General features: G+C 36.7%; 1 protein-coding gene across 6 annotated transcripts in view; it reads right to left on the reverse strand.

Annotated features, from left to right (window-relative positions):
• Rasal2 (RAS protein activator like 2) overlaps positions 1-15865 on the reverse strand; it is a 364280-nt gene that overhangs the window by 29727 nt on the left and 318688 nt on the right. For all 6 annotated transcript variants that reach the window (XM_047520359.1, XM_047520358.1, XM_047520357.1 and 3 more), the window contains 4 exons: positions 14752-14905; positions 12849-12947; positions 11725-12279; positions 9234-9378 (listed from right to left, as the gene is read on the reverse strand). In XM_047520359.1, the coding sequence (XP_047376315.1) occupies positions 9234-9378; positions 11725-12279; positions 12849-12947; positions 14752-14905 (953 nt within the window). The remainder of the gene's footprint in view (positions 1-9233; positions 9379-11724; positions 12280-12848; positions 12948-14751; positions 14906-15865) is intronic.

Genomic DNA, 15865 nt, shown 5'->3' on the forward strand with positions numbered 1-15865 from the left:
ACTTGTAGCCACATTTCAATTTGGAAATTATTTCACTTCGAAATTCTGTTTAGCACATTGATTTTTAGAATATGAATATCTGATTTCAAAGAAGGTAGTCAACAAATTTCACTCCTATGTCCACAGAAAGGAGAAAACTGTCAGGTGCCTCATTGTTGATTTTTATAGGACAATAGAAATTAAAGCAAACCATGACGTATAATTTTTTACTGTAATAAGCTCTTTATGTAAATGAGACTAATAACCTCTCAGTACCTTTCCTAATGTCAATGAAAATCCTATTCCTTTCATCAATTTCTATTAGATCTTAAACTGCAGTATGCAACTGGACATGAAGATAGCAGGAATTCTCTCTGTTGTTATCTAGCACTTAGTGTTCCCTGGTTTTCTTTCTTGGTTTCTTTTATTTATTTATTTATTTTCCCGGCATTCTCTCTCTGATCACTTTGTGATTCTTTTCTATGCCATAAACCCAGATACACTGTAAGATCTGTTTTTGGCTCTTGTGTCTTTCTGCTCTGGTAATCTCATAGATTCATTTTAACTCTTCACATGGGTAAGTTAGATCCAAATTTCCAATAGCTAGTGAGACAGATGTCCTGGCTTGCTTTCTTACCTAAAACCCCTGAGGTTTCCTACCAGAACTTCAAATTGTGTACAAGGTAGAATGACAGTTCCAGTCTTTCAAGCCTCCTACTTTTATAAGTTCTATTTCTGCTAAGAATCTCATTATCCTCCACCACATTCACAAAGATACAAAATTCTAGATAATATTTGATCCTTCCTATTTTCCCACAAACTGAAAAAGTTGCCAAGTCCTGTCAGTTCAACTTTAACATTCCCCATATCCACCTTTTCTCTATTCTTATGGGCAGTGAAGCCTCAGAGTCTCATTATTTCTTGCCTTCCTCATTACAGTGGCTTCTTAACTGGTTTCTGCTTTCAGTTGCTCTCTTTGTCCACCCATCTTAATCATTCTTACTTTAATTTCATTAAAAACAATATACTCAAAACTTTCGGTTGCTTTCTAATGATTTCTACAAAGTCAAAATCTTTAGTTAGGCTCTCAAAATACTGGTTCTAATTATTTTCTAATTGTTTTGTTTTTGTTCACTCATCTTTTTCATGTCCTTTTGCCACTAAAAGATTTTATTCCACAATGCTTGGATCTCTCACCCACACCCCCGCCCCCACTTTTGGTACTGGGGACTGAATTCAGAAGTACTTTAACACTGAGCTACATCCCAGTCCTTTTTTATTTTTATTTTGAGACGGGGTCTTGCTAAATTGCTGAGACTGGCCTCGAAAATGCAATGCTTCTGTCTCAGCTTCTCAGAAGCTGAGACTGCTGGCTTGTGCCACCGCATCCAGTTCTTTCATCTGTCTTTTTGTTCATGCAGTTTCTCCCCATGCTAACCCCTATCACCGCTCTTGCCCAATGTCTGTTTTATATTCTTCTAGGTATACACACAACATAAGGGTATTTCATGTAGGAAATTTTACAATTCTATCAGGTTGGAATCAATTTTAAAAAATTCTTTTGAGAAAATAGGATTTCTCTCTCTCTCTCTCTCTTTTATTTTTGGTTATAGGGAAAACTCTATATTATTTCCTATATGGTAAGATCATTGAGAACAAGGATCTCTCTAGTCATCAACATATCTTTACTGAGTGTCACATGAGACTGTTAAGCACCGGAAATGCAGCTAGTGCAAATTAAAATTTGCAGTAACTGTAAACTATGCACTGAATTTCAGAGTATGAAAAATACAAGATCCCTCATCAATAATTTCTACTTTGATTCGTTAAGTAACATTTGGATACACTGGGTTAAATAAAATATGCTATTTATTTCACCTGCCTCTCTTTATCCTTTTTATATTATGACTATTTGAAAATTTAAAATTACTTCAAAATGTATATACATCACTCACATACGGTTCATGTCACGGTTCCACAGGCCAGCAAAGGTACGCACCACACAGTCCAGACAGTGCCCTACTTCCAGTAGCTAGTGACTGAATTCAGGACCAAGTCTGGAGTAAGTGAGTAGCCTAGTCAGCAAGAGCTAATGATTGGACAAAAATCTGTTATGTCAAAAAAATCCAGTTGGGTGTGGTGGTGGCATACTTGTACCCAGTGACTCAAACTGAGATAGGAGGAGGATCACAAGTTTGAGGCCAATATGGACAACTTAGCGAGATCCTGTCTCAAAACAACAACAAAAAAAGAGGGCTGCCCTGGGAGGTAGTTCAGTGTAGAGCACCAATGGGTTCAAGCTCCAGCACCACAAAAAAACAAGGCAATAAACAGCAATAACAACAATGGAAAACTCCAGAGACTCTTAAGGCAGAAATTTGGAACTGTAGAACTGGCAAGAATTTCTTCAGTTTTGATTAGAGGTTTGTTATGCATAACATATGCTAGGCTAACTCTTTTAAGATTTAGGTAATATATTTATAGTATGATTTAAAACTCAACACTTTCGATCCAAGATGGCGGACTGGAGGGAGGCTGCATTCCTTGTGGCTCTGTAACTCTGGTTTCAAGCAGAGGATATCTGTTTCTTGGTAAGGCAGTTTTTGCTGCTTATCGATCCCCTGCTGTTTACTCCATTTGTTTGCTGTGATCACCTGCAGTCTGCCAACATATCGATGCATTTTTTGAGTGCAGATTGCTCACTGTCAGCCGCCATTTGCCTGCCTCTCGCCTGTCCATCGCCTGCCTAACACCTATCCATTACCCAATGCACGAGGATCACCTCCCAATCGTCCGACAACAGTCAGCAAACTGATTGCCGACTGCCAGTGGAGCACCAGTTGCCTGCTGTTGCCTGGAAGTTCACTGTTACAGTACCTGCAGGTTTGATTACACGTGGCTGCTGCCATTTTGAGACAACAGCCAGGCCCTGTAGGACCCCTGGCCCGACTGACTGAGCTCCGTCTCCAGGATCCCTCAGCCCAACCGATCACTTTCTGCCTCTGGGGCCCTCACATTGACTGACTGCTCCCTACCGCCAGGACCCCAGACCAACTGACTGCGCCCTATCACAGGGAACCCAGACCGACTGATTGCAACCGGCCTCCAGGATCTCACAACCACACCAAACACACCCAACCTCCAGGACCCCTGCCTGAACAACCGCACTCCGCCTCCAGGACCTCCAGCTGACCACGTTCACAACCTGAGCTGCAGCTCCCCATTTGCCAACACATTTGGAAGCCAGAGTGGCCATCTTAGATAATCCGGGAAGCCGTAGCTCCGATCTTGAGGTGGGGCAAATCCCATCCTGAGATGCCTGCTGGAGACTTGAAGCTCATTGTCAGGTATACCTCTCATGCATCAAGCTACTGAACTCTGGGAGGTTTCATTACTATATGAGTGTTATACTGCAGATTTTCTTTTTTCTCCTTATAGAAAAAATTTAAGTTTTTATTTCCTTACTTTTCTTGCTCTCTTTTCCTTTTGTTTACCTGTTCCCTCAGAGTCTCTTTCTCCCTTTTTTGCATGCTAACATCCAATTTCTTTTGATTACACTCTCATCCTTTCTATTATCTAGAACTTCTGTATAATCTTTTCTTATCCCATTAACAGCCACTTTCTACATCCCTCTGCATCCTCTTTGTCCTCCATTATAAACTGTAGACCATATTGCAAATCTGTTTGTTTTACTGAAGATAATACTTGAACTCATTCTGTTTATTTTGACAATTTTGTTATTGTCCTCATAGGGGCCATTTGGTCTAGGATTGCACAGTGTCTGAACTGGGCACTGCTAATATTGATCTCCCCTTAAAGAAAGGGTTTTGGAAACCTATAGGGCCACTATAAGCCTATAGGGGAAAATCTGTAATAGCCCAGATCTGCATTGCTAGAGGGGAAGATACATGAACAACATGAAAAAACAAGGGAAGAAAATGACCCAAACAAATCTAGATTCTATATTAATAGAATCCAATAACAGTATGTTAGAAGAAATGTCAGAAGAGGACTTCAGATTATAAATGATTAAGATGATTCGCAAAGCAAAGGATGAGATAAGAGAGCAAATGCAGGCAATGAATGATAATACCAATAAGCTGAAAGAGCAAGTACAGGAAGCAAAAGATCATTTCGACAAAGAGATAGAGATTCTCAAAAAAAAACCAAATGGAAATCCTTGAAATGAAGGAAACAATAAACCAAATAAAAAACTCAATGGAAAGCATCACCAAAAGACTAGACCACTTGGAAGACAGAACCTCAGACGATGAAGGCAAAATATTTAATCTTGAAAATAAAGTTGCCCAAACAGAGAAGATGGTAAGAAATCATGAACAGAATCTCCAAAAACTATGGGACATCATGAAAAGACCAAATTTAAGAATTATTGGGATTGAGGAAGGCACAGAGATACAAACCAAAGGAATGAACAACCTATTCAATGAAATAATATCAGAAAATTTCCCAATGAAAATGAAGAATGAAATGGAAAATCAGATACAAGAGGCTTACAGAACACCAAATGCACAACATCACAACAGATCAACACCAAGGCACATTATAATGAAAATACCTAACATTCAAAATAAAGATAGGATTTTGAAGGCCGCCAGAGAAAAGCATCAGATTACATATGGGGGAGACCAATACAGATAGCAGCCGACTTCTCAACCCAGACTCTAAAAGCTAGAAGGGCCTGGAACAACATATTTCAAGCTCTGAAAGAACATGGTTGCCAACCAAGAATCCTATACCCAGCAAAACTAACCTTCAGATTTGAAGATGAAATAAAATCCTTCCATGATAAACAAAAGTTAAAAGAATTTACAAATAGAAAGCCTGTGCTACAGAATGTTCTCAACAAAATATTCCATGAGGAGGAAATGAAAAACAACAATGGAGGTCAGCAAAGGGAGGAACTACCTTAGAGAAAAACCACTCAAAGGAGAAACCAAGCCAACTTAAAAACCAAAAAAAAAAAAAAAAAAAAAAAACCAAATGACTGGAATTACAAATCATATCTCAATAATAATCCTGAACATTAATGGCCTAAACTCATCAATCAAAAGATACAGACTGGCAGAATGAATTAAAAAGAAAGACCCAACAATATGCTGCCTGCAAGAGACTCATCTCATAGAGAAAGACATCCACAGACTAAAGGTGAAAGGATGGGAAAAAACCTACCATGCACATGGACTGAGTAAAAAAGCGGGGGTTTCCATCCTTATATCAGATAAAGTGGATTCAAGCCAAAGTTAGAAGGGATAAAGAAGGACATTTCATACTGCTTAAGGGAAACATAAATCAGGAAGACATAATGATAGTAAATATTTATGCCCCAAACAATGGTGCATTCCCCTTACATCAAACAAATCCTTCTCAATTTCAGGAATCACACAGACCACAACACAATAATTCTGGGTGACTTTAACGCACCGCTGTCACCACTAGGTAGATCTTCCAAACAAAAACCAACCAAAGAAACCATAGAACTCAACAACACAATCAATAACCTAGACTTAATAGACATATGTAGAATATTCCATCCATCAACGAGCGGATTCACTTTCTTCTCAGCAGCACATGGAACCTTCTCGAAAATAGACCATATGTTATACCACAAAGCAGCCCTTAGGAAATGCAAAAAAATAGAGATACTGCCTTGTGTTCTATCAGATTATAATGGACTGAGAGTAGAAATCAATGACATAATAAAAAACAGAAATTACTCCAACACATGGAAACTAAATAATATGCTATTGAATGAAACATGGATAACAGAAAACATCAGGGAGGAGATAAAAAAATTCTTAGAGGTCAATGAGAATGATGATACAACATATCAAAATCTCTGGGACACTATGACCTAATATTACAGCTCAAAGCCCTAGAAAAAGAAGAACAGAATAACAGCAAAAGTAGCAGAAGACAGGAAATAATTAAAATCAGAGCTGAAATCAATGAAATTGAAACAAAAGAAACAATTCAAAAAATTGGCAGAACAAAAAGTTGGTTCCTTGAGAAAGTAAACAAAATAGACAAACCCTTAGTCACACTAACAAAGAGAAGGAGAGCAAAAACTCAAATGACTAAAATTTGTGATGAAAAAGGAAATAACACGACAGACACCACTGAGATACAGAACATAATGAGAAGCTACCTTGAAAATCTGTATTCCAACAAAAGAGAAACTACTGAAGACATTGACAAATTTCTAGAGACATATGCTCCTCCCAAACTGAACCAGAAGGACATACACAATTTAAACAGATCAATATCAAGCAATGAAATAGAAGAAGCCATTAAAAATCTACCATCCAAGAAAAGCCCATGACCAGATGGATTCTCAACCGAGTTCTACAAGACCTTTGAAGAAGAACTCATTCCAATACTTCTCAAAGTATTCCAGGAAATAGAAAAGGAGGGCACCCTACCAAACTTATTCTATGAAGCTAGTATCACCCTCATACCCAAACAAGGCAAAGACACATCAAGGAAAGAAAATTTTAGACCAATATCCTTGATGAATATAGATGCAAAGATCCTTAACAAAATATTGGCAAACCATATCCAAAAACAAATTAAGAAAATCGTGCACCACGATCAAGTGGGGTTTATCCCTGGAATGCAACGATGGTTTAACATCCGTAAATCAATAAATGTAATCCATCATGTCAATAGACTTAAGGATAAGAATCATATGGTTATTTCAACTGACGCAGAAAAAGCGTTCGACAAAATGCAACACCCCTTCGTGCTCAAAACACTAGAAAAAATAGGGATAGTAGGAACATACCTGAACATTGTAAAGGCTATTTATACTAAGCCCATGGCCAACATCATTCTTAATGGAGAAAAACTGAAACCATTCCCTTTAAAAATGGGAACAAGACAGGGATGTCCTCTTTCACCACTTCTATTCAACATTGTCCTCGAAACTCTAGCCAGAGCAATTAGGCAGACTAAAGAAATTAAAGGGATAGGATTAGGAAAGAGGAACTTAAGCTGTCACTATTTGCTGATGACATGATTCTATATTTAGAGAACCCAAAAACCTCCTCCAGAAAACTTCTAGACCTCATCAATGAATTCAGCAAAATAGCAGGCTATAAAATCAACACGCATAAATCTAAAGCATTTTTTATACGCAAGCAACAAAACAGCTGAAAGGGAAATGAGGAAAACAACTCCATTTGCAATAGCCTCAAAAAAAATAAAATACTTGGGCATCGATCTAACCAAAGAGGTAAAAGATCTCTACAATGAAAACTACAAAACATTGAAGAAAGAAATTGAGGAAGACCTTAGAAGATGGAAAGATCTCCCATGATCTTGGATAGGCAGAATTAATATTGTCAAAATGGCCATACTACCAAAAGTGCTATACAGATTCAATGCAATTCCAATTAAAATCCCAAAGTTGTACCTTACAGAAATACAGCAAGCAACCATGAAATTCATCTGGAACAATAAGAAACCCAGAATAGCTAAAGCAATCCTTAGCAGGGGGTATCGCAATACCAGAACTTCAACTATACTACAAAGCAACAGTAACAAAAACAGCATGGTATTGGCACCAAAATAGACAGGTAGTTCAATGGTACAGAATAGAGGACACGGACACAAACCCAAATAAATACAATTTTCTCATAGTAGACAAAGGGGCCAAAAATATGCAATGGAGAAAAGATAGCCTCTTCAACAAATGGTGCTGGGAAAACTGGAAATCCACAACAGAATGAAACTAAACCCCTATTTCTCACCCTGCACAAAAATCAACTCACAATGAATCAAGGACCTTGAAATCAGACCAGAGACCCTGCATCTAATAGAAGAAAAAGTAGGTCCAAATCTTCAACTTTTTGGCTTAGGATCAGACTTCCTTAACAGGACTCCCATAGCACAAGAAATAAAAGCAAGAATCAACAACTGGGATAGATTCAAACTAAATAGCTTTCTCTCAGCAAAGGAAACTGTCAGCAATGTGAAGAGAGAGCCTACAGAGTGGGAGAATATTTTTGCCACTCATACTTCAGATACAGCACTAATTTCCAAAATATATAAAGAACTCAAAAAACTCTACACCAAGAATACAAACAGTCCAATCAACAAATGGGCTAAGGATATGAACAGACACTTCACAGAAGAAGATCTACAAGCAATCAACAAACATATGAAAAAATGTTCAACATCTCTAGTAATAAGAGAAATGCAAATCAGAACTACACTAAGATTCCATCTCACCCCAATTAGAATGGCGATTATCAAGAATACAAGCAACAATAGGTGTTGAAGAGGATGTGGGGAAAAACGTACACTCATACATTGCTGGTGGGGATGCAAATTAGTGCAGCCACTCTGGAAAGCAGTGTGGAGATTCCTTAGAAAATTTGGAATGGACCCACCATTTGACCCAGCTATCCCACTTCTTGGCCTATACCCAAAGGACTTAAAATCAGCATACTACAGAGATACAGCCACATCAATGTTCATAGCTGCTCAATTCACAATAGCCAGACTGTGGAACCAACCTAGATGTCCTTCAATTGATGAATGGATAAAGAAACTGTGGTATATATATACAATGGAATATTACTCAGCTATAAAGAATAATAAAATTATGGCATTTGCAGGCAAATGGATGAAATTGGAGAATATCATGCTAAGTGAGATAAGCCAATCTCAAAAAAAAACCAAAGGACGAATGATCTCAGTGATAAGTGGATGATGACACATAATAGGGGGTGGGAGGGGGGCAAGAATGGAGGAAGGAGGGACTGTATAGAGGGAAAAGAGGGGTGGGAGGGGTGGGGGAAAGGAAAAAATAACAGAATGAATCAAACATCATTACCCTATGTAAATGCATGATTACGCAAATGGTATGCTGTTACTCTATGTACAAACAGAAACAACATGTATCCCATCTGTTTACAATAAAAAAAAAAAAAACTCAACACTTTGGGGGAACTAGGTCACCTCAGGTGTAGTAGTAATACCCACTAAATTCTTATATGTAAAAATCAGGAACTTAAGGGGTCTGGGGTTAGCCGCATACAAAGAAGGACTATTTCCACCCATATTGTAATAAACTGTTGTCCTGCAGAGACTTCTTACAGCTGAAACTAAAACATTAAAGCTCGAGTCAGTTGAACTAAATAACAGGCAGAATTTGAGTTGAATTTGTCTCATGAGGGTGAAATAAGTTAAAACTGAAAGGCAAAGAAGACAGATATTTTCCTTTTCCATACCCAGTGCATCATGAAGATACTGTTGTCCCACCAACTTGAGGTATTCCTCAATGGACTTGGTGGCAATGGTGTTCTCTCTGAAGATCAAGACATCATGCTCTCCACAGCGATCCACCTCAGACATCACCAGGTCGGTCAGGAAATCCTGGCAGAATAATGTCCAATCAGGCAGAAAGCAACTGAATAAGTAATATACATTAGAAGAGACTAGCAAAATATCCGACATCCTGGGAATGCAGTTCTAAAACTTAAGCTACCAGATTCACTGAAAAGAAAAAAATCACTCAGGATAAAAATCTTAAGTGTCACGACCCCTAAATTTAAAATTCCTTCAGAGATTATCCATTGCACTTTTGAAAAAGATCATAATTCTGAATGCAGTCTGTAAGTGTCTACATTTTCTGGTGTATTCTTATCTACTAGAAATCTCTATATTCTGTTTCAGCATCGGGTGCCTTTTTTTTTTTTTTTTTTTTAAGGTCCTTGAAGACACCAAACCCTTCTAAATATATTGTTCTCTATTCACCACAAAACCTTACAAATCAGTTCTCAGCTCTGCTCTGCTCTTACCCATTGTCATGGAGCTAATTCCTGGGTCCTTGGGCTCTTAATTTACACATCATTTCCTGACCAGCACTGCCCCGAAACCCCCACGAGTCAGGTCTCCTTGCTCCATGCTCTAGTCTTTTTATCCTCTGCACTTCTCACTCTAATCACATTTATTTTTGTAATTACTTGATTTTTTTTTTTCCAGAAAACTGCAATCCCCATGAAGTCAAGAATAGGGTCTATTTTTGTTCACCACCATATCTCTAGCACCTAACAATCTGTGACATATGACAAATGTTCAACATATAACAGTTACAAAAAATTGGTTCACAGTATCAACATGAAATTTCTTGAACTCATCACTTGAACTCATTATCTAGGCTAATGAACCATCTGTCTGCTCAATTGCCCATCCATCAACCCTTCTACTCATCTGTTCATCCATTCACCCATCCATCTATCCATCCAGAAAGGCATAAGTAGAAATAAAGCCCTGAAATAACAGCCTCTTCACTCCTCACAGTCTTAAGAGCACCTGATGTAAAATTCACTGTTTACTGTTGCTCAGTTAGAAATGTGATAACATCAAATATTTTAAATGTTAATATTTTTGGGATATTTCAAGGGCTCCAAACCAAAAGAGGGAATATGTTGATTTATAAAATCAAGCATTTTAAACATTAATGCAACTTACTCTGGAGCAGTTTAACACTATATCAAGAATGGTGGACTTAGGAATCACTATTAAAACTTAAGGTAAGGGGCAAAAGAACACTTAATGGCGATGGAAACATTCTGTGTCTTAATTAGGTGGTAGTTTCATTAGGTACAAAATCTGTCAAAACTCACTGAACTTCTCCACTTTAAATGGGTATCATTTATTGTGTTTAAATTGTATATTAATCATTAAGATGTTTTAAAAAAAATCTCATGTACATCTGAACCTTTAGCAACCGAGAAATAGAAAGACTATATCCATAAAATTTCACTCAAAATTTCAATGACACCTCACCCCAACTGTTAAGCTTTTTTTTTTAACAACAGAAAGTTCAATATTTTGAATCAGTAAATTCAACCACAAAAATTATAATCAGCAAGAAGGTAGTTAGATAAGGAGCTAAATATATTGATACATTCCAACATATTAAGAAATCTTAATAGCACTTTATTTTATTGTTTGGTTCTAAATAAATCATTCTCAGCAGTGACCATCTTGGTAAGATTATATCTTACCATGACCAGTTTGCCTACAATATCTTGAAAACTCAGTCTAATTAAGACTCAGAGGTCACAGAACATGAATATACCTGATAGGTCAAAGACTTGATCAACTGGTGGCTGGTCTTACAATCAGTGTATTTCTCTTCTTTTGAGTTTTACTTTTATATGGAATAAAATGAGATATCTATTGTGAAACAGTCACCAACTGTATAACATCCCTTGGTATCTTTATTCCAAATAAAGATTTTAATCCCATGAGGGCTCTTACTAATACCCAGCATGCTTCCTGAATACCCCCTTTTGTGCTTAAGGGATATAGTCATCAGTTAATCTTAAACAAAATACAGTGAGGAAGAAAACCACTGCAAACACTTTAGAACTAAAGATAAGGAATTTGAACACACTGTGGGGTTATCATGTCAATCCTACCATTTATTTTATCGGAAAATAAAGAGCTGGCTATGGTATCTGTCTTTCATGAAAATGCACTTTTGAATACTTATTGGTTCCTCCATTTTATATTTTAAGTTTTATAAACCCCATCTTTTCTGAATCTAAGAACTGCTAATAGGTTCCTTCTTAGCTCTTATTTCTTCTTTCCTTTGGTGTTGTGACCAATAGCAAAACACATTTCTCTAATTTGGATCTCCTCAGCATCCGTATCTCCTTGTGAAAGGCCAGGAAGAGTTTTCAGGTAATGTAATTCCCCTCTTCCACTTACCTTGGCTCTGCCAGTACTTTGAAGAATGTGCACTAAGGCACAAGCCAACTCCTCCTTATTTCTCACACTAATCACTGGTTCTAGGACAGAACACAGCATGGTATAGTTGCTGGTGACAAATTCTGCAAATTCTTTGTATTGCTCCATAGGCAGAATGGTGATAGTTTGGAAACGTGACTTAATCCGAATAGAAGGTCCTCCAGTCTTTCCTTTGTTGGGTGTAGGTGTACTCACTGGATACCACTTTTCTACAAATTGGCGACCAGTCACGCTGGCAGTGGGAATGTTGACTAGCCCTACATAATTATTCTTGTCCTTTTTTTTCTTTTTTTCCACATCCTTATAAATGTGAACTGTGATGCTATGAAGAGGTGGAAGGCTGTAGAATTCAAAGTGTTCTCCCCAGAAAATATTGTCTGCTTTGGTCTTGCTGGTTGTACGAGCAAAGAGGGTATCATCAAGGCACAGTTCACAGAAATATTTCTTTTTAGGGGCAAGGTCCTTGGCTTCAATGATCCATAAACGGAGAACATTTTCAGCTCGTCTGCAGTTATCCTATAAAGAGACAACAAAATTGAATTTGAGACATAATATCTCGAAAGAACATTTTCCTCTTAAAGTGATGCTGATCATATACTCTACTAAGAGTTGACAACAAATAATGACATTATTTGCTATCTCATTATTTTGGGATAATAGCTAGCTCTAAACAAGAATGTCTCAGAATCTTAGGGAATCACATATATTCTATTTAACTTGTGATGAAAAAATTATCTTTGTAATAGTCAATTCTCATATAGCCAAACTAGTAGCAACTGGACTTGTTTCTTCAAATATAAAAGTGATAAGTAGTTAACAAATTGGTGTTTTAGTTCCATTTCTATCATGTCCTTGCTTCTGACTTGGGCAAGTCACTTAACTTTTCTGAGTCTTCTTATCTACACTGGTAAAATCATGACAATAATATCTGCAGTAAAATTATTTTTAGCATAAAATGTCATAACATGAACATACACTTAAACTGCTGAGCTCTATAAAAATTAAGATGGTATCACTACATCTATCTTCTATCAACTTTATGTTTACAAAGTGGATTTTTTTAGACACTCAAAAGTCACCATTACCTTATTTGGTTGAACTGTCCTACGAAGGTTTTCCATCCACTTATCTCTCTCTGAAGCAGAGTTACAACTGAAGCATTTACTTCCACTTAAGTAGGTGACCTTCAACATAAAAATTAGAAATAAGAAAAAGGAAACAAGACTCATTTTTCCCCTAGTTCTGTTGTTTAAGAGTTAGGGATGTGTCTGAACCCAAACTACTGCATGCAACTAAAATGATCTTTGCTAGTTTTGTAATATTATGTCTAAATCCACATCTGCCCTTTGCCTTGTTCTCCACACTTATTTCCAGGTATAAAAACAAAGGCTATTTAGAATTCAGCTGGTCTAGTTTCAGAAAATTCAAAATACAAATCTTTCAGGCCATATCTTAAATTATCTGCAAATGAATAGTCTCAATTTTGTGTTAATAAAAAAATAACTAAAAAGGGAAGAGAGTTTCAAAAACAGCTTATCAGATTTCTCAAAACTGCCTTTGCTATAATATTATAGATGGCTACTAAATGGAATTGAAGAGAGTGAACAGTATTATATTACTGTCTTTGGAATCTGTTGCTCTTCCATTATTTAAGTAGCCTGTTATTTCCAGTCATTTATTAGGTTAGCCTGACCACTACCTATCACTGTCTTTTAAAAATGAAACATCTCGTCTATATGCCTACCACATAACATTGGGCTTAGTATACAGTCTGTTGAACTGAGTTCTACAAATAAGGAAAAATTCAAGTGATTTTTATTAAAAAGCACATTAATCAACGACCTATCCAAAGTGCTGAAGTTTGCTCACACATTAACTCAATTTCAGGTCATAATCATATAAATCCAATTAGATTATATACTCTGATATGCCAGCTACTTGCATGGTGTGTGTCTGAGTACCTGAAATGTAGCTGGTTCATTCAAACTGAAACATGCTATAAGTGTAAAAGCTTCTGATTTTGAAGATTTAGTATTAAAAGAAGAATGTAAAAAATCTCATTGATAATTTTATATTACATGCTGATATAAAAATCTTTAGAATAAATAAAATTTAAAATTATATATGTAGTTTACATTATACTTCTTTTGGACAGAGTTGGTTCATAAGGACAGGAGTCAAACATCTTTCACTTTCTACAATATCTAGCATAGGACTCTTCATTAAATTCTAACCCCAATAATTATTCACATACACAATCTCTCTCTCTCTCTCTTACACACACACACACACACACACACACACACGGAGTATTTAAATTTAACATGCAAATAGCCAACTGTTTACATTTAGCTGGGAGGGAGAAATTACTTTATAAAATGTGATAGTCATATTTTCTGGTGAAGGACAATTTGTTCATTCAAGAAATTAGAGACTTACAATGTCCTAGCGACCAAGCTAGGTGTAGGAGATTACAGAAATACACAGGACTAGATCTACAACTGCTCATATTGTAGCTAAAAAAAAATATTGAGTCAAGTTCCCCCCCAAAAACATTAAAATTGGGACTTTAGGATTTCAGGAGAAAAACAGTAACATAGTAGGGTGACATCCTTATCAATACTAAAAAATTAACATTTTAGTAAGCTCTTGTTAGTTCTGCAACCTCTGCTGAGAATGTACTAAGCACCCCCTCCCCTTTTCTTTTTTGGTGCCAGGCAAGTGCTCTACCATTGAGATAAAACCTCAACCCTCAACTTTAAAAAAAAGCAGACGAGGCCAAAGGAATGAGATGCTATAATTAATAACTTTAATTATAAATATAATTTGATTAATAAATTTTCAACTTTTCCCTTATAAGTAGTTAATTCTTAGAAACAGAAAACCAGTTAAAATAATCAAATCAGAATATTGACAATAATGGAAACATCAGGTCTCTGGATAGAAAATCTTATTGATTACATTTTCTTTATAGTTTTTGTTTTTTACCTCAAAGCAGAAGTCTTGCCCAAGGATGCTGCTATGGAGTGGTTTTACTGCTACGGGCTCCCCTCGACCAAGATCCAGACATTCTACTGCGCTGCAGGGGCTCAGCAAGGATTCATGAGAACGTGACTCTTTCAGTTTAGGCAGACCTCGAGACCTAAATATGGAACATGTTTCAGGTAATATTACCTTGGCCAACAAGGAAATGAAGGTCTACTGCAATGGAGGCTTATGACAAATGAACAAACATGTCAGGAAAAAAACTAAAGGAAGAAAAAATTTAAAATTTGTAATAATAATAGTCATCACATTCATGTGACACATAAACCATATACACATGTGAAAAAGGGCACACCTTTTTTTCCAACAGAGCATAAAAACACAATAATTTTACTAGTCTCAATGGAGATCAGAGCTCCTCTACAGACATTACTTTTTTTTAACCTCATTCTTACATTGGAAGGTGCAGAAATCTATACTATTCAGGTTATCATATGTGTGTGTGTGTGTGTGTGTGTGTGTGTGTGTGTGTATTCATGTAAAGGTATTGTCAAACCACATTATTTTTTAACTTTTTTCATGCTAGTGCTCTCTTAGAGCACTGACAAAACAATGGTTGAACTTTCATTTTGTTTCTTTTTGCTCTGCAGAACACACACACACACACACACACACACACACACACACACATACTGCGCCAAACTTTTTAGCACAGGACTCTCTAAAAGGGCCTGATTTACACTTCAATGTGGAATTCTTTTCTGGCAAGGATTTACTTCTATCCATGCTCCACAGTATAAATGTGAATAACAAATAAAATGCCTTGAAAAGAAGTTCTCACCATGAAAAAAATATGCCCAAACTCTGATATAGAAGAACAGATTTGTTGACATTGTTCAAGTATCCTGGCTGATTTTGCTTCCTAGCTTTTTAAAAAAGGAATGTGGGAATCATGACTCTTGTCACTACAGGAGCTGGTATTACACTGTCTTTCCTCTTAAAAGAATTAATGGAGTGAAACAATACGAAGCACGACATTCCTGAATCCACAACTGGACAGTCATGCAGTTTTAGTCAATAATTATAGTACTTATTGAATGAAACACCCAGAGTTAAA

Source organism: Sciurus carolinensis, chromosome 12 (genome assembly GCF_902686445.1).
Source record: "Sciurus carolinensis chromosome 12, mSciCar1.2, whole genome shotgun sequence".
NCBI classification, from domain to species: domain Eukaryota; kingdom Metazoa; phylum Chordata; class Mammalia; order Rodentia; family Sciuridae; genus Sciurus; species Sciurus carolinensis.